This window comes from Pleurodeles waltl, chromosome 7 (assembly GCF_031143425.1).
Source record: "Pleurodeles waltl isolate 20211129_DDA chromosome 7, aPleWal1.hap1.20221129, whole genome shotgun sequence".
Taxonomy (NCBI): domain Eukaryota; kingdom Metazoa; phylum Chordata; class Amphibia; order Caudata; family Salamandridae; genus Pleurodeles; species Pleurodeles waltl.
The window spans coordinates 80,398,518-80,425,377 of NC_090446.1; the positions used below are offsets into that span (position 1 = coordinate 80,398,518).

At 46.8% G+C, this 26,860-nt stretch overlaps 1 protein-coding gene across 1 annotated transcript in view; it reads right to left on the reverse strand.

The window, feature by feature from the left end:
• The window catches only part of LPCAT3 (lysophosphatidylcholine acyltransferase 3), a 273,776-nt gene that overhangs the window by 35,277 nt on the left and 211,639 nt on the right, over positions 1-26,860 (reverse strand). Inside the window, exon 10 of the mRNA XM_069243022.1 lies at positions 16,905-17,052. Within this exon, the coding sequence (XP_069099123.1) occupies positions 16,905-17,052 (148 nt within the window). The remainder of the gene's footprint in view (positions 1-16,904; positions 17,053-26,860) is intronic.

The following is a 26,860-nucleotide window of genomic DNA, read 5'->3' on the forward strand; positions in this document are numbered from 1 at the left end:
GCTCATTGAGATGGAATGAAGATGGCACCTTGGGAATGTATTTGGGGTTGGTTCTGAGCATAAAGTCATAAATAAATAAATACATTTAAAAAAAGGGTTCTTTAGTAGTGAACGCGTGTATATCACTGACTCTCCTGGTAGAAGTGAGAGCAAGCTGGGTTGCCACTTTCCATGTGATATACTTGAGTTCCGCCCTGTGAATGGGTTCGAAAGGAGCTTTCATGAGCTGAGACAGGACTATATTAAGGTGCCACTCTGGCGGAGGTAACCGTGCGGAAAAGTCCTTTCATAAACTGCTTAATGATTCTGGATGAGCCGATTGAGGGCATCTCAGCCGATCGCCTATGGGAGGCTATAGCTGCTAGGTGAATCTTGACTGATGCATGGCAAAGACCAGCCTTGGAGAGTGAGAGAAGGTAAGAAAGAATTTGTTCAGAGTTAATTTGTAACAGGTGGAAGTTGTTCTGAGAGCACCAAACACAAAATCTCTTCCACTTGAGTTTGTACGTCTTATTTGTGCTTTCTGCTCGTGCCCTAGATAATATCAGTCTACATTCCTGATCAATGTTCATATTGTGAAACTCTCTGTACTCTGGAGCCAAGCATGCAATTGCAGCGAAGCTGGGTCTGGATGAAGGATGAGACCCTGATTCTTCGTGAGAAGGTTGTGGTTGCAAGGAAGGCGGACTGGATTGGCCACGGACCGGAGTAGGAGCTCCGTGTGTACTAGTACTGTCTGGGCCATCTGGGGGCTATGAGAATCATCCTGCAGCATTCGGACTTAATTTTCCTGAGGAGCCTGGGAATCAGAGGGATGGGGGGAAAAAGCGTAGGCAAAGATCCCAGACCATCTCATCAAAAGAGCATTTCCCCACGACCCCGGGAGTGGGTATCGACTGGTGTAGAACTGGCATTTGGCGTTCAGGTTGGTGGCAACCAAGTCTAGGATCGTTGGAAGATGCCGTAGAGTATGTTCTGGTCGAGTTCCCACTCGTGGTAGTTGTCGTCCGTCCTGCTGAGAGAGTCCGCTAGGGCGTTGTTGACCCCTGGCAGGTGCTCCACCCTGAGGCGAACATTGTGCAGTGTGAGCCAGTCCCAAAGAGACTGAGCTTCCCTTGAGAGGGAGAGGGATCTTGTTACTCCCAGCTTGTTGATGTAAAACATACTTGTTGTGTTGTCCGTCCTGACCAACACTGAGGACCCTGCAATGTGTGGAAGAAAAGCTTTGAGCAGGAGATGGATCGCCTTCAGTTCTAGCAGGTTTATGTGCATTCCTTTCTGGAGCTTGGACCATCTGCCCTGAATGCGCATGTCTTGCAAATGGCCTCCCCAGCCTTCCAAGGAAGCGTCTGTGGTGATGACAAAGTCTGTTATTGGTGCTAGAAACGTAAGACCTTGGGAAAGATGCTTGGTCTGAGACCACCACTTCAACGCCTGCCGAATTTTTGGTGTGATAGTTATTAAGTCGTCGAAGGACCCTTGCGACTGGGTCTATTGGAGTTGTAGTTCCTCTTGCAACAGTCTCATTCTCACCCTTGCTAGTCGAACTAGGACGATGGCCGAGGAAATCATGCCCAGAAACGACTTGAACAGTCGTACTGAAACAAACTCTTTTGTGGAGATTCTGACAGCTAAGTGGGTTAGCTTCTGCTGCCTTGCTGGAGTGAGATGTGCTTTGTTCTGGATAGTGTCTAATTCTGCACCCAGGAAAACTCTTCTGCATGAGGGAAGTGTGACCGACTTCTGTAGATTCACTGTTAGCCTCAAACTGTAGAATAATTTTAAGGAAGCGTTTGTCGCTTTGGAGGCTAGTAGTGTAGACAGCTTTTATGAGCAAGTCAAGGTATGGATTCACTGGGAAACCCTTGCTGCGAAGGACCCCTGCGACGGGGGCAAGGCATTTCGTGAGGATTCTTGGAGCTGATCTCAGCCCGAATGGTAGGACTTTGAACTGATAATGGGCACCGGCTACAGTAAAGCAGAGATATTTGCGATGTTTCTGATGTATTGGTATGTGGAAATAGGCATCCTGGAGATCCAAAGTTGTCATAAAATCTCCAGGATTGAGGAGAAGCAGGATATCTGACAGTGTGATCATCCGAAAAGATTGCTTCCGAAGGAACTTGTTGGGTTTCCTGAGATTTAGTATCGGACGCCATTCCCCTGACTACTTCTTTATTAGGAAGAAACGGGAGTAGAATCCGAGACTTCGTTGCTGAACTGGAACTGTCTCTATAGCTCCCTTGGCAAGCATAATGAATACCTCCCGTTGAAGCAGACGAAGATGGAGGTCTGCCTGTTCTTGGTGGATGATGTGGTGGTTTTTGTATGAATTCCAGGGTATGATCTCTTGTCACTATATCAAGCACCCATTTGTCTGATATTTTCTTCCACTCCTGGATGTAGTTGGAAATGTTTGCTCATATTTGTTGATGGTGTGAACATTGGGGAAGCATAGCCAGGTGCCTGGAGAAGATCATTGCTTTCTGGGTTGATCTCTGCTTTGTGAACCCGGTCTTCTCTTTCCTCCCTGTCTGGTGTAGGAAGCCATAGATGGTTGCCTGTACTGTTGCTGGTAGGAAGGCCTATATTGGGGTTGTTGGTACTGCCTGTGAAAGAAACCTCGAAATGTGGTAAAACCTCTTCCTCTAGCACCCCGAAAGGGCTGTTTCCAGTACTACAGGGTACCTAGGGACTTGGCAGTGTCTGTCGTTCTTGATGGCTTGGAGCGCGTCATCTACATGCTTGCCAAAGAGAGATTCGCCATCATAGGGCATGTCGAGGATATAGGACTGCACTTCCGGCCTGAAAGATGTGGCTTTGAGCCAACCTTGGCGGCGTAAGACAGCGGCACCAGCTAGCTGGCGAAAACCAGTAGAAGCTATATCAAGAGCGCAGTCGATTATTTCTTCTGACGTACGCTCACCCTCTTGGAGGATCTTCTGTGCCTCTGCTTGCTTGCTTTCAGGGATGAGGTCCAAGAAAGGTTGCATATCAGACCACATTTGCCGGTCATAACGACCCAGGATTGCCAATGAATTTGCTGCTCTGACAGTGATTGCTGACATGGAGGAGAATCTTTTGCCCACATTATCCAATCTCCTTCCTTCTCTGTCTGGAGGAGTAGAGATAGGCGTTGATGGGTTCTTAGAACGCTTTTGAGCAGCTTGTGAAATAACAGTCAGGCTTTGGGTGGCCAGTAAGACATGCCGGAGAATCTTGGGTTGCTTTGTATTTCCTGTCCAGTTTTTGCGGGACTGTTGCTGGGTTGCGCATAATCTTTGTACCATCGCTCGATATAAAATCGATAATCGGAATGGACCGTACAGACTTCCTTGACTGCTCCTTAAAATCATACAGGAAACATTCTGACGGGGAGACAGATGTTGGAAGGTGGAAGCGTGCAGCAGCTCTGTCCATAAGATTGTGGAAACCACCTATATCCTCTGGTGGAGAATCAGAAGGGCGAGGAGGTGGTGGAGAAGGAGTGGGGGCCAAGTAGTCATCCCATTCCTCAGTAGGATGTTGTGGGGTAGAAATCTCTCCTTCTTCCTCTTCTTCCCCTGAAGTGGAACCTTCATCTCTAGGGGGTGCAGCTAGCACAGAGTGGGGTGTCATTCTTGGAGTAGCTGGAGGAGGAGGAACATTGGTTGGTGTAGCAGGAGAAACTGGCGGTGGTGGTTGATCTGCTGCTGCTCTGGGAACTTCTCCTATAATCCTGTAGCATAGATTGTAAATCCTGGATTAAGGAGGAAGGCATCTGTATAGAGTCTCTTGGCTGAGGCTCTCTTGGTTGGTAATAGTGTTCTTGATGTAAGTAGTATGGTTGGTATTGGTCATACTCATCATCGTCATCTTCCTCTTGATATTTAACGTGGAGCTGTGATGGGCTGTGTGCATCTCTGAATGGACCCTCATCATATTCCTCCCAGTCAAGAAGATGACTAGGTACTAAAGTTGACACTTTGCTTGGAGACGTGTCCATGGGATAAATGTCTGATCTGGGCAGAGATGTGATCCTGACCATGGCTCGGAGATCCGGAGACCTGGAAGAGGTAGGAGTATCTTCTATCTGCGTGACAGGCACCAGTGTAGTCGTAGATGGTGTCAGAGTTGAAGATGCCGTGGACGGTAATGTGGCCAGTGATGATTTTTCCATCGACAATGGTCTCTTCGACGGTGGTCTCGAAGACAGCTTCTTCAACGGTGTCCTCGTCGACTGTGAGACAGCCGATGACGCTATCGTCGTTGATATAGTCTATATAGTCGACGGGGCTGTCGTCGACAGTGTTGTAAGCGACATCGTCGTCGATGTCGACGATGCACTCTGTTCTGGAGTCCTCGTAGATGGATGTTTGATTGAGAGGATAGGTGCCCTTACCGTTGATGTCAAAGTAGTCGTCGCTGATGATGGTCTCGTCGACGATGCAGTGGAGATGGTAGCTGTTAGTACCGTCGTTGTCACTGTCATCGACTGTGGTGTCGTCGTCTTGATTTTAATAGTCACCTTTCTAGAGGTAGAAGGCTCTGAGGAAGGAGAAAGATGGTAGGACTCCTCCTTTTGGAGAGGATGGCTCAGAGGAAATTGAAGTCTGTAAGCCCTTTCCATGGTGTAATTTCTGCCTCTTTCTGGATTTTTCTGTCTGGCCCAGGTCCTCAGATTTGGACCTCTTGTGTGGCCTCTCTGACCCACTCTCCTCACCTGAAGTACAGGATTTAGCCTGTAACCATGTCAGGAGTCTACCCTCACGATCTCGGAGGGTTTTTGTGGAGAAAGTACGACATATCTTGCAGTCTTTCACCTGATGTAGTGGGTAGAGACAATACAAGCAGTCTTTATGTGGATCATCCACATGAAGCCTTTTCTTTCCACAGGTCTTGCAAGGGCAGAAAAGGCCTTTTCTAGAAGAATCCGACATATTTTAAATTCTTTGAGAGAATAAAAGCTTCTGAAGTAGAAGAAAACTGAGCAGAGCTCAGGGAGACTCCCTTCACACGACGTGCGGTATAAAATCTGAGGGAAGGAGCTTCTCTGGATAGTGTTCTAGAGGGTGCTGGTGCCGGATTGGTCAGCAGGCAGGTTTGGGTATAGGCTATATGAGCAATTACTGTTTCCATTATAGCCTATGGCAAAAAAGTTTTATTTGTTAATTATTGCTATTTTATGTACCGTGGGACTCCCACTTCGACGACTGGGACGATTCAAGCATGTGAATTTATGAAAGATCCAATACTGGATAACTACAAACATCCAATGTACACAAGCAAAATTATTAATTTTTAAAGATTAAATCGCTTAGAAACACAATAGCTCCAACTGGGGCTATAAAGGTGTTGTTGGAGTCATTCCCAACAGCTCAACGTCAGAGGCTCCAGCCACAGAGTCGCATGGACCCCCAAGCACAGTATCTTTGAAAACGAGTAAACAGAGACGTTGCACTGAGTCGTGGAGGTGATGCATCGCTGGAGTCAGTGCGGCATCAGTCCGTTACGCTGTTTGGGGAGGTGAGGAATCAGTACCACACTGCAAGGCGAGACGTCCGTTACGTCCAGTTGCAGGGGGAGCTTGTGCGTAGTTGGTGGCAAGGCATCACTTCCTTGTGACCCGGCGGAGGTAGATGGATCCGGTTGGTCAAGATGTGTTGTGTTGACTTCACTGTAGCGATCACACTGTGGGACGTCAGCGCTGTCGGACTTGCGTCGCGGGTCGCAGTTGTTGCATGCAGCGAGGACCACGGAGCAGGCATCAGAGCTACGGTGGAGCTGGAGTCGCTGAAGTCAGTGAACTAGTTAGAAGATAGTAGATGAAGTCTTTTTTGGCCCTGAGACTTCAGAACAGGGGGGCATGCTCAATCCAAGCCCTTGCAGAGCACTTTTGGGGAAGGCAGAGTCCTTCCAGCAAAGTCAGAGGCTAGCAGGCAGCAGGGCAACAAGCAAGGCAGCAGTCCTTCTCAGCAAAGCAATCCAGATGAGTTCTTTGGGCAGCCAGGCAGTTTCACTGACAAGAGTTCAGGTGTAGATCCAGAAGTATCTGAAGACATTTGTCTAGCCCATTTCTTATCACTGTAAAAAGTACTGACCTAACTGTAACCCAACTGCCACCTCACTCTCACCTCTGAGGCATGGTGGGATACTGGAGGTGCTCAGGGCCTTAAAGGCACGGTGACAGTTTTTTGGTTCTGCTATGTTAATTTGGATGCAGCCTATTGGCTAATAATGCCCCTGTATTTTCACTGCAGCTTTTCAATCTACATGGAATTGTTTATACTTTCTATGCTCTCTTTGATTGCAGAAAGGTTTTACCTCTAATTGAGTTTGATTAAAGAAAAACTTCACAAATATAAGACATTTTTTGCCTGTTTGACAACAGACTGCATTATTGCTTACACGTGTATATGTTATATATATGTACTAAAATTCTCTATGCAATTATTACTCTTACATATACATTTAATAATGCATACACATGTGTTTATATATGCTCCGGGGTCCCCACGCGTGGGTGGGATTATTCAGTGTTTATGACTATTGATGAGGATCCCCCGGAAGAGAACCAGAGATGCCTGAGCATTCTATTGAAAATACATTTCCCCACAATCCCGGTTATGGATCCCAGCTTGCCCAAAATTGCCATAATTGATTCTGACCAGCTGCAAATAGATCTAGATTGCCCCAAAGGTGGAAGATATTTTCCAGGGCAACTTGGTTGAGCTCCCATTTGTGGTCCTACTTAAGTTGTCTGCTATAACAATTTTTAATGGAGAAATGCGCTCTGCTTTTAAGCGCACCTGAAATTTTATTGCCCACTTTCAAGTCTACTGATCTTCTGGAGACACCGGTTGAGATCTTGTGCCTCCTTGCTTGAAATGTAATGAATGGTGGCGGTGGTACTGTCAGTGCGTATTCATACTGACGCTCCCTTGATTCTGAGAATAAACTGTAAACTCAATGTTACCGCCATGAGATCCAACAGATTTAGGTGAAAGAGCACATTTTCCTTGGATCCGTAAATCCTGAAGGTGCGCACCCCATCCTGCTAGAGAGGCATCAGAGGTCACCACAAAATCTATTTGAGGCAGGAAGGTCAGCCTATGGGATGGCGGTCCTTTCGAGTCTACCAGGGAAGAGACTCCTTCATAGGTGGTGTAATTTGTAGGATTTCCTCGAAAGAACCATGAGTTTGGCACCATTGTGGCCCAATTCCTTTTCCACAGGTTGAATTTGGTGCCATCAAAATGGTACAGGAGGAATACATGATTACATCAAGCACAGAAGAGACTTTAATAGGCAAACAGAAACAGACTTTCTTTACAACAGCCTTTCTAATAGCTTTAGCCTGGTTCGTCTGTCTTCTGTAGGATATGCTTTTGTGTTCATTAATGGATGAAGCGAAGAATTTTGCAGGTTTAAAGTTAAGCCTCAGTTCTTGAATAGAGTTAGAGAAGCCATTGTCCCTTTGATAGCTTCCTGGCATGTAGAGGCTTTTAACAACCAAAATAATTAAGGTATGGAAATATGTAATAATTTTCCTGCCTTAAATAAGCTACCACTGGAGCTAGACATTTTGTGAAAATGCTGAGGGGAGGGGGCACATCCTTAATCCTATTGGGGGAATCCTCGGAACTCAAGAGGTAGGATTTCTAAAGGCAGGGGTCACCTTAGCTCAGGACACCTTAGGGGCTGTTCCTGACTGGAGGGTGACTCCTCCTTGTTTTTCTCATTATCCTCTCCTGCCTTGCAGCCAAAAGTGGGGGCAGTGGCCGGAGGGGCTGGCATTTCCACTAGCTGGGATGCTCTGGGGTGCTGTAACAAAAGGCCAGGTGTTACAGTTCCTGCAGGGGGAGGTGAGAAGCACCTCCACCCAGGACAGGCTTTGTTCCCAGCCACAGAGTGACAAAGGCACTCTCCCCCATGTGGCCAGAAACACGCCTGGTTCTGGCAGGCTGGCAGAAACTGGTAAGCCTAGCACTAGGAGTCAGACTGGTATTCAGGGGGCATCTCTAAGATGCCATCTGGTTGCATTTTACAATAAATTCCACACTGGCATCAGTGAGCATTTATTGTGCTGAGGCGTTTGATACCAAACTTCCCAGATTTCAGTGTAGCCATTATGGAACTGTGGAGTTCGTGTTTGACAAACTCTCAGACCATATACTCTTATGGCTACCCGTTGCACTTACAATGTTTAAGGTTTTGCATAGACACTGTAGAGGCATAGTGCTCATGCACATATGCCCTCACCTGTGGTATAGTGCACCCTGCCTTAGGGCTGTAAGGCCTGCAAAAGGGGAGACTTACCTATGCAACAGGCAGTGTGAGGTGGGCATGGCACTCTGCGGGAAGTGCAAGGTCGACTTAGTAATTTTCTCCCCACCAGCACACACAAGCTGTGAGGCAGTGTGCATGTGCTGAGTGAGGGGTCCCCAGGGTGGCATAAGACATGCTGCAGCCCTTCAAGACCGTCCCTGGCATCAGGGCCCCTGGTACCAGGGGTACCATTTACAAGGGACTTATCTGTGTGCCAGGGCTGTGCCAATTGTGGGAACAAAGGTGCAGTTTAGGGAAAGAACAATGGTGCTGGGGCCTGGTTAGCAGGGTCCAAGCACACTTTCAATAGTAACTGGCATCAACAAAAGGCAAAAAGTCAGGGGGTATCCATGCCAAGGAGGCATTTCCTTACATTAGTTATTTGTTTAACTTTGCCACGTCTAAAATGGGTCCCCATTTCCCTATCTTTTTTAATTATTAAAATGAAGCAGGAATAAAACCCCTTTTCTTTCGGATTGCGTGGTACTCTTGCACCCTTTTACAGCATAATAAATATTTCTTTCTGTAGCTGCTCAAGATGGAGCAGATGACCCTATCTAAGCCTTACAAAGTGGCCTCTTTGTAAATTCTTATGTATGACCATAGGAGAATAGATCTAAACTCCATTTGTCCGCTGTGATTAACTTCTTATGAGGCAGATAGTTTGTTTTTCGGCTCCCAATTGTTTTTGGTGCATACTTTTGAGTACCTGGCAAGTTTGTACTGTTACTGTTTCCTACTTGAATCTCTTCCCTGAGAAGAAAATAAGTTACTTACCTGTAACTATAGTTCTCCAGTATTGGAATCTTTTAGATTCATTCCCTGTCATTGAGATGGGAATCCCCAGTACCTTAGAGAGAGCAATGTCCCCAAAGACATAACAGCAATAACATAAAAATACTAAATTTTTGTAATCTATCCAAGTCTTTATGTAAAAAGGACCAAACTTGAGCCTCAGCCAATCAGTTTGAACTGAACCAGAGATTTTGTTCCCCCTTCTTGTTTAAATAATGCATTGTTGCAGTATTGTCTGTTCTTATGAGAACGACAGAGTGCCTTTTCCTGGAAAGGAAAGCCTGCAGTGCCAGGAAAACCGCTCTCAACTCCAGGAAATTGATGCAATACTTCTTGAAAGAGTTGCTCCACCTTCCGCTGATCTGAAGGTCTTGAAGATACGCTCCCCATCCTTCTAGAGAGGTGTCCGTGGTAACGACCAGTAGAGGTAGAAGAGGCAGAAAAGGAAGACTGATGTTTAGCTGGTCAGTCCACCAATGGAGCGCTTTGATCATTTGAGGAATTACTGTCATTAAGTCATTGAATGAGCCCTCTTTCTGAATCCATTGAAGATCTAGCTCTTCTGGCAGAAGACGCATTCTCAGTTGACAAAAAAGGACTAGCTGAATGCAAGAAGACTTCATCCCCAGGAGCGACTTGTAGCTGCGTACCGAAAGACTTTCTTCTTTGTACTCTGTTAGATAAATGAGTCTCGCTTGTCTCTCCACCGAAGGAAAAGCTTTGCCCCTGATGTTGTCGATTGTCGCCCCTAAACAGGTAATCACTCTTGTTGGCAATATCTTCGACTTGTTCCAATTCAGAGTGAGGCCCAGATCGTCAAATAATCCTGATACGACCACGCCTTTATTAGCCAATCGTCTAAATAGGGAAACATTTAATGTTTTTTCTTTCTTAGAGAAGCCGCTACCAGAACTAGACACTTTGTAAAGATTTTGGGTGCTGAATTCAGGCCAAATGGTAGAACCCTGAATTAGAAATGTCTGCCGGCTGTGGAACAGATATTTTCTGTGGTTAGGTGAAAACGGAATATGAAAGTAAGCATCCTACAGATCCAGGGTCGTCAAAGTCTCTGTGATTCATGCGGAGAAGAATGTCTTGCATTGTGACCATGCGAAAGGTTGGACGTTTGAGGTATTTGTTTAAGTCCCTGAAATTGAGGATGGGATGCCATGACTCCCAGTTTTGGGGCACCAGAAAGAAACAGGAGTAAAAATCTCTGCCTTTTTCTGAAGAAGGAACTCTATCGCTCCCTTCTTGAGCATGGTCACGACCTCCATGCAGAATTGTTTTAGATGCTTCTGAAAGAAGGTATGAGGAGGGCGAGAAGGTGGGCATTGAATTAACTCTAAAATATGGACAAATTGACCAATCTTTAAAACCCACTGGTCCGATGTTATTTGTTGCCACCTCTGAAAAAAGTGTCATATCCTTACCCTATCTTTTGAATTCGTGGTGGGGTTGTAGCCGGAGCCTGAATCTTGTCATTGGCGTCCAACCGCCTCTTGCCTCTGAGAATATTGAGGTCGGAACTGCTGCGTAGTATAGGTTATCATCATCATCATCATCATCATCTCAGTAAAATCATAAAGAAAGCAATATGGTAGTTCCACTGGCAAAATTGTTTTGCTGTGTGCTTCTTCAGATTACGGGAACTTCGTTTGAAAGTTTGTTTACTGTGGTACTTGTTGAGATGCCGAAGATCGAGAATAGGTCTCCATTCCCCTGTTTTCTTTTCACAAGGAAAAAACGGGAACAGAATCCTTTCCCTCTCTGAGCCATTGGAACTTTTTCTATTGCTCCTCTGAGAAGCATCAATTGTCCTCTTTTTTTCCAACTAGTGAAGATGAGGGGAATGCGTCCTTTATGGCGGAGTGGTTGGCAACCCAACAGTGATTCTAGGGTGCAGCCATAAGCCACTATGTCCAACACCCATTGATCTGAGGTGATAGTTTTCCAACTGTGGAGGTATCTGGATAGATTTGCCCCTACTGGATGCTGGAACAGGTGAGTAGCTGGTACTTTTACTGGGTCACTGCTTACATCCTGTGTCTCTGGGCTGATGCGAAGACTTCTGACGGGCACCCTGCCTAGAGAAACCAGCCATAGTTGGTTGACTATACAACTGTGATGTTCTATTGCTTGGAAGGCCAAAACGGTTGGGAATGGAAATAAGATCCTCTGTAGGAGGAAGACCCACACCTCATTGCCCCTCTGAAAAGCAGCTTTCTATATTGTAAAGAGCCAAGGGACTTTGCAGTGTCAGTGTACGTTTTTAAAGGTAAGAAGGGAGCCTCATCTCTATGCTTGCCAAAAAGCATGTCCCACTCATATGCCATATCCAAAATCTTTGTTTGCACTTCAGTTCGAAGTGAAGTGGCCTTCAGCCAGCCCTGGCACTTCAGAACAGCAGCGCCCGCCAATTGCCGAAACCCAGTTGAGGCTTTGTCGATGGCATTATCTATGATCTCAGAAGAGGATCTCTCTCCTTCCTGCAAGATTTTTTTGCTTCCTGCCTATGCTCCTCAGGGATGAGATCAACCATAGGCTTGATATCTGACCACATATGTCTGTCATTGCATGCTAGGATAGCCAAGGAATTAGCAGCTCTTACTGTAACAGCCAACATGAGAAAAAAACGTTTCCCTGTTGTGTCAAGGCGTTGACACCATCCCTATCTGGTGGCACTGAGATAGGGGCTGCTGTATTTTTAGAATGTCTCTGTGCAGCCTGTGATATCACAGAGTCCGGCCGAAGGTGCCCCGTGAGACATACAGGAGCATCATCTGGAGCCCTCTATTTCTTGTCGATCTGTGGCAGGACCACTGGCACCGTAGCATGGTTCTTCATAATCCTGACACCCTCCTGCCATAGGGGGTCAATGATAGGAATAGACCTTACTGATTTCCGAACTTGGTCTTAGAAATCATACAAGAAGCAATCTGAATGCTTCACTATGATGGGCAGACGAAACCTCTCTGCTGCCCTTTCCATAATAGAATAACCCCCTCCCCCCCCACCCCCATGTCTTTGGGAGGGGAATCAGCTGTAGGGTATTGAGGAGGAGATGGAGTAGGAACAACATAATCCTGCCATTCGTCATGCTGAGATGGTAATTCACCTTCTTCCCTTGCTTCATCCTCTGCTGATGTGGAAGGATCGTCCCTAGGCGGAGGAACAGTGTGTGGTGGTGGCGTCATTCTGGGTGTTATGGGAAGTGGAATCTCCAGTGGTGAAACAGAAGCTGTACTTGGCAGAGTAGATGGTGGCACCTCTGTCTGTGGTGGGAAACACCATCTGTAATCCAAACGATGGATTAAACCCACTCACTGGGGGTGAGTGTTTGCATTGTTCAACAGTCCAGCCATCATTCTTTAGTGTTGCTAAAGTTGCCCTAAGTGGGAAGGGTATGCCCAGACGTGGGTCCTTTGCTCACTGTGTCACTGGATTCAAACTAGCCAGGCTGATGAAGGGTGATTCCCTGAAACCAGTCCCAGGATGTTTATTTCCGACCCAGGAAGGACCTGGCTTGGCAGTTCGGGCTGGACTGTTCCCATGAGGAACAGGGTCAAGACTGATTTGCAGCATATGGCTGGGTCCAAACTGGGGTGGCATGTTGAGCAAAAGAACAATGGATTAAACCCAGATCTGTGCCTGGGGGCGAGTGTTTGCACTGTTCAGCACTCCGTCCAATCTTTTGTGTTGTAAATCTAATCCGCCAGCATGTTCTGAAGATCCTCTATAAGCGAACAAGGAATAACTGCCTGCTCCTGTGGGCAATGGTAGTCCGGATAATAGTGGTGCTCAGCGTTTTTCCGAGTAGAGTGCAATAGTATCCCTCAACCTGTTGACCTTCATCATCCTCATAATATTAGTCTTCCTCTTCCTGATATTTCACATGAAGCTCCAAGGGGCTACAAGCCTGTCCAATAGGTCCTTCATCTTAGTCCTCCATGTCTAAAAGGTGACTTGGAAGAAGAGGTGACATGTTTGCCGCATAAGCCATGGTGGGTTTATGGTAAAGTTTAATCTTGATCCTTGTCGATGTTGTCTTCGTCAATGGGATCGTAGACGGTGGTACCGGTGACGGTGGAAGCGTCGATGATGGGAGTGTCACCAGTGGTGATGCTGTCGACGACGCTGCCGGCGAAGTCATAGACATCTCCGAGGGTCTCGCAGATGTAACAGGCACCAGTGTGGAAAATGTTGTCGTCGACACAAATGGTCTCATCGACGATATAGTGGCAACGGTGGTCGTCGACGATGTTGCCGTCAACAGTGACTTCGTCGTCAATGGCAAAACAGGACATTTTTGCCCCTTTTGTTTTAGTGGCTTACAGGGGGTAGCTGGAGCAGATGAAGCTACCTCTGAAGAGGGTTGTTTTTCTTTTTCTCTCTTTTTTGAGTCAGAGTGATGATGAATTTTGAGGGACTTCCTGCTCTCCTCAGAAGTTCCCTCAAGAGATCTAGCCCTCTTGTGAGATTTAGGAACAGAGTTACTCTCCTGATCAGATGATGTTTTCTAAGCTTTAGCTTTCTGTAGCCATAATAACAATCTGCCTTCTCCGTCTCGGAGTTTTTGGTGGGAAGGTATGACAGATTTTGCATTCCTTTGCCTTATGAGCAGGGTGAAGGTAATAGATAGTTTTTATGTGGATCATCCACATGAACTCTTTTTCCCCACAGGTCTTACAGGGACAAAAGAGGTCTTTAGAATCAGACATAATTTGGAAATAAAAAAAGTCCAAACCTTCTCTGTAGAGAACTGTGGAAAGAACCGAACCGAGCTCAGGGAGACTCCCTTCACACTCGACATACAGTGAAAATCTGATTAAGGGAGCTTCTCTTGGGTTTGTTCTAGAGGGTGCTGTCGCCTGTTTGGTTATGGTTCAAGTTTGGTCCATTTTAAAAAATGAGACAGACTACCAAATGTAAGCCTGTTTATATTGTAAACTCTATGGTTATTATGATTAAGTACTGCTTCATAAGATACCGTGGGACTCCCACTTCAACGACGGGGATGATTCAAACATGTGAATATATGAAAGATCCAATACTGGATTATATGCATGACTGACTAAGATGGTAGTCACTGATGATGGTATTGTCGTCGCAGTCGTCAGACAGTGTTGTCATCACTGACAGGGCTAATTTCAGTGAATGTTGTCACAGTCAACAGTTTTGCTGATGGTTTCCTCTGTAGAGCAGATTTTTCCATTGACTGCACCGATGATGGCTTTTTGAACAGTAAACACTGTTGTGAAGAAGGTGTTGTAGGCTCTGACTTTACTACTTCTGAGGACACATCCTCTTTAGAATGCGTATGCAAGTGTTCACTAGACAAAGCTTGTTCCTCAGATAACCCATAAGTCTTTTTGTGAGCCTTCTTGGGTGGTTCACAAGACATATGCCCCTCCGCCCTCTCTCTCTCTTCTGAGACTTCCTTGACTTAGGAGAATTCTCATCCTCCTCTTTAGGAACATCTCCAGTCTTGAGCTTTTGAAGTCATAACAGCTGCCTCCTACTTCTATCCTTTAAAGTTTTTGAGGAAAAAGTATGATACATTTTACAGTCCTTTACCTTATAAGGGTGGAGGCAGTAAATACAGTCCTTGTGGGGATCCTCAAAGTGTATTCTCTTCTTACCACAAGTTACACAAGGTTTGAAAAGACCTATTATGCTAGTCAGTTTTGAATAACTAACGACGGAATTCTGAGAAATATCTTTATATATCTGTTTTCTGACAGAAAACCCTGGATAACTGAGCAGGGCTTAGGGAGACTACCTTCACACGACCTGTGGTAGAAAATGTGAGGGTGTGAATCCGCTGTGGTGAGTGTTCTAGAGGGTGCTGTTCCCGAATTGGCTGGAGTTTGGTTCTATTGTAATAATACAAATACGTTAATGAAGTGAATGTTTCTTTCATCCTTTGTGGGATATCGATGACCTATACTACGTTTAAATGTATTGTGGGACTCTCACTTAAACAATGGGGAATGATTCAGGCATGTGAATCTATGAAAGATGATAATTCTGGAGAAGTATCACAAATCACTCCCAAACTGAACCTCTTCTTTAATGCAGAACAACCTGCAACTTCTGCACCCAATACTAGACAGAAGAGTGCATTGCAAGTGATCTACAGTAGCACATACTGAAATCAAACAATCTCAATTTTTACCCCAAAAAGATTTTTTTTGATCAGAGAAATGCAATTGAGTCAATTTTTGGTTCTAGACCTGGTGTTCTCAAAAATCCCAGTTAGTGTACTGTGAGACTGCCGCAGTGGCTGCTGCTAGTAGTACTACTGAAGTAAATGAAAAGCTTCTGTGCAGTCATTATATGATGTCTTTTTTTCAAGAATGGTCTATGTTGCTGTTGTAGAGCACCAGTAGACTTTGCAGTTATTGGATTTTTTTTGTCATCACTAGCTTCACATTCAAATTTGGACCAAAGATGTTTGCTTCTGAACTTCAGGCCTACACCCTGAATACACAACCAAGAACAACATTAAAAAAACAGACCAGTATTTGTGTGAAAGCCAGTCTACCACATCCAAAACAAGACAAAGTTTACTTTGGAAGTAGTATTCCTTTTTTGTACCAAGTCCTGTGCTTTTTTTGCTGTGGGCCTCAGACTATACAGCTTATTTTTCCACTGCTTACCAGTGGGAAGAGCTACTCAGATGAGCAAAGCTTTTGAATTGGCAATTCTCCATTTCAGAGCCGTCCTTGATGTTATGTCATGATTCAGGTGAATGGTGGAATTAATATCAAGCGCAAGATACTCAGGGCTGGAGAGAATGGAAGATAGAGCAGGGAATACCATGAAGATTCAGAACATTAGACCACCAAGTGAAGTTTAGCCTATCTACAAAAATTCTGGGCTGGGGTCATTTTTGGGTCAATGGTGGTAGAGACATATTTAAGGACTCATATGGCTCATCGACTTCACATGGCAATGAACTAGTAGTTGCACTGGCTTTCCGTATTGACCCAAACCTGTTTTTGTCCACCTACTTTTGTGTTTCTTTCTATTTCCTATTAAGCCTCTCCCTTCTCCTGCATGTGTGTGTGCTCCACGTATCACTTACCTCCTGAATTTGGAATGGTGTGTCGGTGGCATCCTGAGGCTGCCATCTGGATTACAGGATGGCATATGTTCATAAAAGTAACGTATTAACACCTGCTGCTGAAACCGCTTTTCAAATATACTACTTCAGCACATGACAATTAGCTATTAAATACTACTTCTGTTGTAGGTTGTCTGCAGTTCTTTCAATCCAAAAATCAATATACAACATCAAGATAATAGGAGGGCAGTCTCTCAGTAAAGACACTACAGGGTCTGAGAGTGAGCTCGGATCTGGTGTTTGCCTCTGTACCCATTTCACCCTCCTCCCCTACCTTCCCACCCCTGGTTTTTCCTCAAGTTTCCATTGTAGGTAGTATGTTTAATATAGCTATCTGCATATGTATTTAGAAGCATCAGAGGCCTTCAGCAAGTCTCCAAATTCGGACCTCACATGCCACCTTGGATGTCACTACATGGGAGTGCTTTCTAAGCTGGTGGGGTTCTGTCTTACACTCATCAACTCAGTCAATGCGTAAAAAAAAATAAAAAAAAGTATTTTGACAAAACTTCTAGATGGAGGAATGATGCATAGGCATGTATATCTAGAACAGGTTTTTGCTGCAGAATGATGGCCCAGCACATCACCACCAACGGACACTGATGGTGAATGCCTCAAAGACAACAGAAAACACTTTTCCCACCTCCACTTTCCTTTCTCCGCTGCATCTCACCTTCCTCTCCACTGTGACAATGAGGAACTCTAAGGAGAAACAAATGAGGTAGCCTGAGTGTAGACCATGCCAGACAGCCAGAAATAGGAGGGCCAGACCCTGTGACACCAACTTATTCCCCAAGAATCGCAGTCGCTTAAAGACGTACCTGTAGGGTGAAAGGAGAGGAGTATGAGCCAATTAGTACAATGAGATAGATCCATACAAACTGCTGCTGCTTTAATGAATTCTGTCACTTAATAGCACCATTGTGAAGGTGGGCGAACGTGGATAAGACATACAAGTGATTGCTCGGGTTATTCATGGAGACTGTAGTTCACACAGTCAATATAGCAACATCAAACAGCCACTGCCAGGCAGTGTATTTCGAAGATGCAGTGAAAGCCTTTGCCGTGAAGTGGCATTACTTGGAAGCAATTCTTGTACATTTTAATCTTGCTGAGAACTTTACTGTATTGGAACTCTTCTGTAATCAGTCAGCTAAGTTCTTGGTGGCTGAATGGACCTATTGCTGCTCTTTACTTTATATTTTGGAATACTCTGGCAGGTCTGTCACCTTTTACTTCAGTCTTGGCAATTGAATCATCAGTTTCAAAGCTGCAACTAGATAAAAAAAACTATTTTCAAAGACTTAACATTGAGAGTAAGGTTATATATGAACATTCTAATACTATAATCTAATGATGTAAAACTATGTTAAGAGAACCATGCACAAATCAACACTGAAGAAATTAAACTGAAACGACCTCTCAAAATGACGATGCATTCCTGTCAGATATAAAGGTGTTAGGCAGGAAACTTGACCATCTTAGCCTAACAGTGAATGGCAGAATCAGTGCTGAGAAGATGGCTATATTACTAACATTTAATATGTCAAAACATTCCATTTGTTGTTGGCGGTCACCAAGATCATTTGGGCTCCCGAACTCTTTCCTACATCTCCAGCCTGGAGAATTTCCACAGGTCAATGAATGAGGATAGCTGGGCCTTGTCTGTGCTGAAGTATTATTAATTACTGGGCTACACAATTAAATTAGATGAAATAGTTCTCAATTTATGTTCTTATTTTGCTAACAGGGTCCCAATCACCATGTTTTAGGTGAAGGTACTTCCTTATAAGTCCTTTTTTCGAACATTTTTATTTGAGGGAAGGTCAGTTATATTTAAATTAAGAAGATAGTGCCGGATATACGCATATCAAACAGGTCCACTGTCTTTCACAGTTCAGGCCATTATAGGACACCAATCTACATGGTTTAGATCAATTTCACAGAATAAATGCTATTCAGGTCTGGCAAACTTTGGAGCTACAGGGTTGCCTTGAATAAAACCTTTGTAACAGCAGAAGATAAAGTCTGAGCTTTGTACGGCGGACTGAGCTGATAGAGGATCTACTTAGGAAGAGGAATTGATCCAGAACCGGAGGCACAAAATCACCATTATGTGCTTAAGCTACCCTTCCGGAAGAGAAGGTAAAACATACAAGTAATACCAAAGAGGAGGTGGAAATTGACCATTTCTCAAAATATGGTTATCAATCAAGGTCTTGTGCTTCCCTACTTAAGACCCGAAATTGGTACAAAAAAAATAATTTAAAAATAAAAAGCTTCCTTTGTCGCCTTTGGATCCTTTTTTTTAACTAGTGTGTGCTGAATATCTAGGCAGATTAAGGGCCTGATTATGACCCTGGCGGACGGCGTAGGCCGTCCGCCAAGGTACCGCCGCTGAATGACCGCACCGCGGTCAAAAGACCGCGGCGGCCATTTAGACATTTCCTCTGGGCCGGCGGGCGCTCTCCAAAAGAGCACCCGCCGGCCCAGAGGAAATGTCCCTGCAACGAGGACGCCGGCTCAGAATTGAGCCGGCGGAGTTGCAGGGGTGCGACGCGTGCAGTTGCACCCGTCGCGTATTTCAGTGTCTGCTTAGCAGACACTGAAACACTTTGCGGGGCCCTCTTACGGGGGCCCCTGCCTTGCCCATGCCATTGGCATGGGCAAGGCAGGGGCCCCCAGGGGCCCCGCGGCACCCCCTACCGCCATCCTGTTCCTGGCGGGCGAACCGCCAGGAACAGGATGGCGGTAGGGGGTGTCAGAATCCCCCATGGCGGCGCAGCAAGCTGCGCCGCCATGGGGGATTCTAAGGGCAGCGGTAAACCGGCGGGAGACCGCCGGTTTGCCTCTTCTGACCGCGGCCGAACCGCCGCGGTCAGAATGCCCTGCGGGGCACCGCCGGCCTGTCAGCGGCGCTCCCGCCGACCCTGGCCGGGGTCAGAATCACCCCCTAAATCTTACCAGAGATGAGACTCTGCAAGCAGCCCTGAGCATCTTGTTAGTTACATGTGAGGAGCTTACTGTCTTTTCCAATATTGTAATCTATCCATTTCCTCATGCTCTAGAAACAAAAACTGAAAAAAAGCCCATATTGCTTACTTTTGGTTTGGCGACAAGATATGGTGATGAATTTCAATCCAGGTTTTAATTTTACAGTATTACAATTGCTTATATACACACTGTGAGAGACTGACCAAAGTGGCTCCCTTTTGATTCGAGGTGGTGTTAGAGTGTAGAGGTGAACAGGAAGGACAGTTATCAGGAGGATGATGTTTGGGTTTCCAGTATTTAGGACCGCTCTTGAGAATGGTAAAATATTTATTTGCATTGGCCTTTTGGATAAGAGGAAATGCAACTTTGTTGCATTTAGAACGTTCCAGCTATTGAAAAAGCATTTCAGTGTAGGTTTATAAGTGGCTGCAACATTCAATGACTATACTGTGCCTGAAAACGCATGATAGCGTTGGCTGTGTTGTAGTAACTACATCATATTTGTTACTGTGCAACATTACGTGCCGATATGAGAATATGTGGACACCAGGAAAAAACAAAAAAAACATTTTTTAAGTTGCCTTATGTTTTGGTTCAAAACTGCCCTGCATTACCAGTCATAGAACTACCGTTCAAATGTAACTTTTCTGAGTCTAAACTAAATGCAGTTATGGAATTATGTACAGGATGTTAAATGACTGTTAACATGGCACCAGACAGAGGAACTTTCCCATTTGTTCTTTGGCAATTATTTATTAGTCATGCATGCTACTAACAACATTACAGGCAGGCTGCAATCTCATTTAGATCACTCAAAATCTGTAGTTTCCAATAAACAGCCCATTATTTTAAAAAAATAAGAAAAAAAACACACACACAGAAATCCACTCTAGCCCAAACAAAATTTTAAGTGCACATAACATGCTTGGTTGTATTTGGGGAAAGCTGACCTTGACTGCTTTCTATTGTACCCTGTCATTAGCGCACATCATTTGGGGGTGCAAACCTGTTGCAAATTGTGTTGTGTTACAGTTATGGGAGCTGAAATACGGTAAATGTGGTAGCTCTTCGGTTGTAGCAAACAGTAATCCTGTTTGTTTGATGCTCAAAAGTTAGAACTGAAAACAGCCTGTTAAGCAAAAACCTTCTTCCTGCGGCCACCTCTTTTCATCCTTTCCCAAAAAGCTAACAGCCCGAGTTTCCTCCAAACAACATCTGGCTCAGCTCCACCACATTTTAGTCACAGTAAACAAGTCAGCCCTCACTTGGAACAGAGCTGCACGTCAAGCTTGTCCCCTCCCTCAGACTGGCTCCTGCCTCCCTCCCGAGACAAAATGCCTCGGGAGGGAGATTTGTAAGTGTTTTTGCATTTGGTCCAGTCACTATCCATCGAATTAGGCGAGGTGCCGCTGTGCGCTATATGTGGCAGCTCCCGCCTGATGCTTTGATACTATGACAAATGTAAGGAGAGGTTTGAAGGAGGCCGAAGTTGTACAGACGTGGCTCACGGTGTACAACCAGTCTCAGGAGCACCGTGGGTTCTGAAGAACAAGTGTAGTTTACGACGTAGACACTATGTGCAGGGGTCTGCAGACAGAAGAACGAGTTACTTACCTTCGGTAACGATTTTTCTGGTGGATACATTAGCTACCTGTGGATTCCTCACCTAATGAATACTCCCATGGAGCCAGCATTCGACGGATATCTTCTTACTAGTCTCTGCACGTCGACGAGGACGTCACTCTAGCCCACGCGACGCCGTCTGACGTCATACAGGCAATAAGAGGTCCTCGCCGACGTGCCGATGACAGTACCAACATTTTTTACGTGCATGAGAATAATAATAACCCAATGTAATGAAAGAGCAAAGCAACATCTCTTAATATTGTAAATCACACAACATTGCAATAAAATATCTGTAGATTTAATATAACCTTCTTTTTTTTTTTATTTTTTTAAACAAATATATTTATACATACGAATCATGTATATACCCAATATATATATAGATTTATATATAAATATACACATATATACAAATATCATACATGCAAAATGTATTGCAACTTTGAAGACCAAAAGGAGCACACTCAAGGATTGCTTGGAGAGACCAAAAAGGCAACGGGGAGGCGGGTGGGACCGTGAGGAATCCACAGGTAGCTAATGTATCCACCAGAAAAGTCGTTACCGAAGGTAAGTAACTCGTTCTTCTGATGGATACAACTACCTGTGGATTCCTCACCTGATGAATAGAGTCCCAAAGCAGTACCACGCCCGGCGGTGGGTGCCTAAATGGTCAAACCAAGAAATCCTGCAGCACTGACCGTGCAAAATGACCGTCCCTTCTGACCTCAGAGTCCAAACAGTAATGTTTCACAAAAGTGTGAAGGGACGACCAAGTTGCGGCCTTGCAGATGTCGACCACAGGAACACCCCTGGCCAAGGCCGAAGAGGCCGACTTAGCTCTGGTGGAGTGAGCTCTAATGCCCTCAGGCGGATCCTTCTTTGCCAAAGAGTAACAGATTTTAATGCAAAGAAAAACCCACCTGGAGAGTGTTCTCTTGTGGACTGCCTTTCCTCTCCTCTTGCCCACGTATCCGACAAACAGCTGATCCTCCAGCCTGATATCCTTCATTCTGTCAATATAGAAGCTCAACGCCCTTTTTGGGTCCAGGCGATGTAGTCTTTCTTCCTCCTTTGAAGAATGAGGCGGAGGATAAAACGTGGACAAAGTGATTGTCTGAGCCAAATGGAAGGGTGAAACAACCTTCGGAAGGAAAGCAGCCTTGGTCCTCAACACCACCTTATCCCCATAAAACGTTATATAAGGGGGTTTAACCGATAAGGCCTGCAACTCACTCACTCTCCTTGCAGATGTTATAGCTACCAGGAATACTGTTTTAATAACCAAATACCTTAAGGGGCAAGAATGCATAGGCTCAAAAGGGGACCCCATAAGGAAAGTCAGGACCAAGGACAAATCCCATTGAGGCATAACGAATGGTTTTGGAGGATATTGATTCAGAAGACCTTTCAAGAATCTGAGAACAATAGGGGATTTAAATAACGATGGTTGGTCTGGAAGACAAATGAAGGCTGACAAGGCCGACAAATAACCCTTAATGGTAGCCACTGCACAACCTTTCTGCGCTAGAGACAGTGCAAAAGACAAAACATGTGACAGATGAGCATGTAAGGGATCAATCTGTCTCTCTCCACACCACATAACAAATTTAGACCACCTATTAGCGTAGATAGATTTAGTGGAGTGTCGCCTGGCCGCTAAGATAACATCCACTACATCAGGCGGGAGAGAGAAGGAACTCAGGTTGCCCTGTTCAATCTCCAAGCATGTAGGTGCAGACTCTGGAGGTTGGGGTGTAAAACCTGCCCCTGCGACTGCGAGAGGAGGTCTGCCCTGAGAGGGAGACGGAGCGGAGGGCACAGTGAGAGTTGGAGAAGGTCGGAGTACCATACCCTCCTTGGCCAATCCGGAGCTATTAAGATGACTTGGGCCCGGTCTTGGCGAATTTTCCTCAACACTCGAGGAATCAAGGGTATGGGGGGGAAACGCGTAAAGCAACTGGTCGCACCAGGTTATCTGAAACGCGTCCCCCAACGCTCCCTGCATCGGATACTGGAGGCTGCAGAATAACGGGCAATGCGCGTTCTCCCGAGTGGCAAACAGATCTATCCGAGGAAACCCCCATATCTGGAAGATTAGACAGACCTGATCTGGATGGAGACGCCACTCGTGGTCTGCCGAGAATTGGCGACTGAGACTGTCCGCACGTACATTCAAGACCCCGGCCAGATGATTTGCCACCAAGCAAATCTGATGGTCCTTTGCCCAGGACCATAGCCGAAGAGCTTCTCTGCAGAGAAGGTACGACCCTACTCCTCCCTGTTTGTTTATGTACCACATCGTGGTAGTATTGTCCGTCAGGACCTGTACCGACTGACCACGAAGGGATGGGAGGAAGGCCTTGAGAGCCAGACGTACAGCCCGTAACTCCAACAGATTGATATGAAACACCTGTTCCTCTGGAGACCAAAGCCCTTTGATCTCCAGATCCCCCAGATGAGCTCCCCATCCTAGGGTGGAGGCATCCGTTATTACCGTGGCCACTGGTGGCGACTGCGCGAACGGCTTTCCCTGTGAAAGATTGTTGCCCGCAATCCACCACTTCAATTCCACAGCAGCATCTCTGGAGATCTTGACAGTACCTTCTAAATCTCCCTTGTGTTGAGACCACTGCCTTCGGAGGCACCACTGAAGAGCCCTCGTGCCAGCGAGCATGCGTGACCAACAGAATGCAGGAGGCGAACAGACCGAGCAGACGAAGGACCTTGAGGACTGGAACTACCGCTCCATTTCGAAACATTGGAACCAATTCCTGAATATCTTGAATCCGCTGAGGCGGAGGAAAGGCTCGACTCAATGTTGTATCCAGTACTGCCCCTATGAACAGTAGGCGCTGAGAGGGCTCCAGGTGAGATTTGGGCACGTTCACCGAAAAGCCCAGGTCGAACAACAACTGGGTTGTTGACTGCAGACGATGCGACACAAGCTCCGGGGACTTGGCTTTGATCAACCAGTCGTCCAAGTAAGGGAATACTGCTATCCCCTTCCTTCTGAGCTCCGCCGCAACCACTGACATCACCTTTGTGAAGACTCGAGGTGCTGAAGTAAGACCAAACGGGAGGACCGCAAACTGATAGTGCTGCGACCCTACCACAAACCGGAGATACTTCCTGCGCGACTGGAGTATCGGGATATGAAAGTAAGCATCCTGCAAGTCGACAGACACCATCCAATCTTCCTTGTTCAACGCCAAAAGCACCTGTGCTAGGGTCAGCATCTTGAACTTTTCCTGTTTGAGGAACCAATTCAAGATCCTCAGATCCAGGATTGGTCTCAACTGACCATCCTTTTTGGGAATCAGGAAGTATCTTGAGTAACAACCTCGACCCGTTTCCTGCTCTGGGACCAACTCTACCGCGCCCTTTGAAAGGAGGACTTGAACCTCCTGTTCTAGCAACAGGAGGTGTTCTTCTGAACAATAAGATGGGCGGGATGAGGGGCGGGAACTCCCGAAAGGGAAGGGCGTAGCCTTTCCCCACAATGCCGAGAACCCAAGTGTCCGTTGTGATAGACTTCCACTTGTGGAGAAAATGCTGTAATCTTCCCCCTACAGGAGAGGAGTGAGTGGGAAACGGTGGAAGCCTAAGGCTGCTTCCCCTGCTGCACCCCTCCAGAGGACGAGGAAGAGGCAGAGTGCTGTTGAGAGGCTCCTCTGGTACGGGCCCCACCCCTCCCTCTAAATGACCTATAGGGGAGGGAAGAGGCGGGTTGCTGGAACCTCCCCCGAAAGGAAGAGGAAGAAGAGCCACGCCCAAATCCCCGAAACCTCCTGAAAAATCTAGAAGAGGCAGAGGAAGAAGGAGCTTGCAGTCCTAACGATTTGGCTGTGGCTCTGCTCTCCTTAAATCGTTCCAAGGCCGAATCTGCCTTGGCTCCAAACAGTCTGTCCCCATCAAACGGGAGGTCCAGCAGGGTCGACTGCACATCCGCAGAAAACCCTGAGTTTCGGAGCCAGGCCTGTCTTCTTGCCACCACAGCCGTGCCCATCGCCCTGGCCACCGAGTCGGTCGTGTCCAGCCCAGACTGGATAATCTGGGTCGCGGCAGCCTGGGCGTCCGAGACCACATCCAAGAGACCCTGGGGGAGCTCCGTAAATGAAGACGAAATATCATCCATCAGAGCATGGATGTACCTCCCCAGAATGCACGTTGCGTTGGTGGCCTTCAACGCCAAACTGCATGATGAAAATATTTTCTTGGACTGCGCATCCAGTTTCTTGGAGTCTCTGTCTCCAGGCACCGTCGGGAAGGAACCAGGCGCTGACTTTGAGGAACAGGAGGCTTGCACCACCAAGCTCTCCGGCGTAGGGTGTCTAGAGAGAAAGCCAGGGTCAGATGGTGCAGCTCGATACCTCCTGGCCACAGCCCTATGAACGGCCGAGGAAGACACCGGCTTCTTCCACACCTCCAACACCGGATCCAGCAAAGCCTCATTAAATGGCAAGAGAGGCTCAGCTGCAGCAGAGGCCGGATGCAATACCTCTGTCAGCAAATTCTGCTTCGCCTCTGCCACCGGCAAAGGCAGGTCCAAAAAGCTCGCTGCCTTCCTCACCACAGCATGAAAGGAAGCAGCCTCCTCCGTATATTCCCCTGGAGATGAAAGGTCCCACTCAGGGGAAGTGTCCAGCCCACTGGCTGTATCCAGACCATGTAGTCCGTCTCCAGAGTCCTCAATCTCTCCCTCCTCTAAGACTCGCTGGTACTCCTGCTCTTCTAAAAGACGGAGAGCACGCCTCCTCGAATGAAGTCTCTCCTCGATACGCGGAGTCGACATGGCCTCCGCCGACGGCGAAGAACGGCGCCGATCTCCAGAAGCATCTGACGCCGCGTCCGGCGCCACAGGCAGCTTCGGCGCCTAGGTAGGAGCCGGAGGACGAGGTCTTGGAGCCGATGAACCAACCGGAGTCACAGGGCAAAATCCTGACTTCGACGGAAGGGCAACCTCCGGGGCCGAAACATCCGAAGCCACCAGAGCGGCCACCGACGCCGGCACCGGCGCCGAGCCCACATTCCCAAAAGGGAGAAAGGGCATAAAGGGTGCCGGCCGAAGAGGCGCAGGATCACCCAACGAAAAGGCCAAGGGCCCCGAAGGACCAGCCGGAGCAGCTCCTGGAGCCATCTGCTGAAAGATGGTATACATCGCATTAAGAAACGCGGTACTATCGGCTCCAGGAGTGGGAAAAACCGGATACTGGGGTGCCTGGATCGAGGGCGACCCCGACGCCGGCCTCGACGTCTGCGACGCCGGAGAAAACACAAGAGGCTGCACCACCTCAATCACCGACGCCTGACCAGGCGAAGTCGGTGACACCGGAGAGGGCAACGGCGTCGATGGATGCGGCGTGACCGTGGGGCTGACCTCCCAAGTCCTCCGACGCCGAGCCGAAGGTGACCTCGAACGAGACTCCTTGCTGGAATGACGTCGTGAGTCTCTACGGCGCCGAGAGTCTCGATGACGCCGGTGAGACCTTGGCGAAGAAGACTTCTTATGATGTTTCTCCTTCTTCTTTGACTTTGCCATGAATAACTTGGCCTCACGCTCTTTGAGGGCCTTCGGATTCATGTGTTGACATGAATCGCAAGTCGAGACGTCGTGGTCGGAGCTCAAACACCATAGACAGTCGGAGTGAGGATCTGTAACTGACATCTTGCCCCCACACTCTCGACAGGGCTTGAAACCCGACTTCCTCTGAGACATTATTACCGCAGAGAAGACTACGCAGCAGACAATACACTGTAACCACGAAGGTAACAGTAGCTCCCTCGAAGATAACCGTTTCGAATGCACGGAAAAAAGGGAACTGTCATCGGCACGTCAGCGAGGACCTCTTATTGCCTGTATGACGTCAGACGGCGTCGCGTGGGCTAGAGTGACGTCCTCGTCGACGTGCAGAGACTAGTAAGAAGATTTCCGTCGAATGCTGGCGCCATGGGAGTATTCATTAGGTGAGGAATCCACAGGTAGTTGTATCCATCAGAAAGCGACGCATT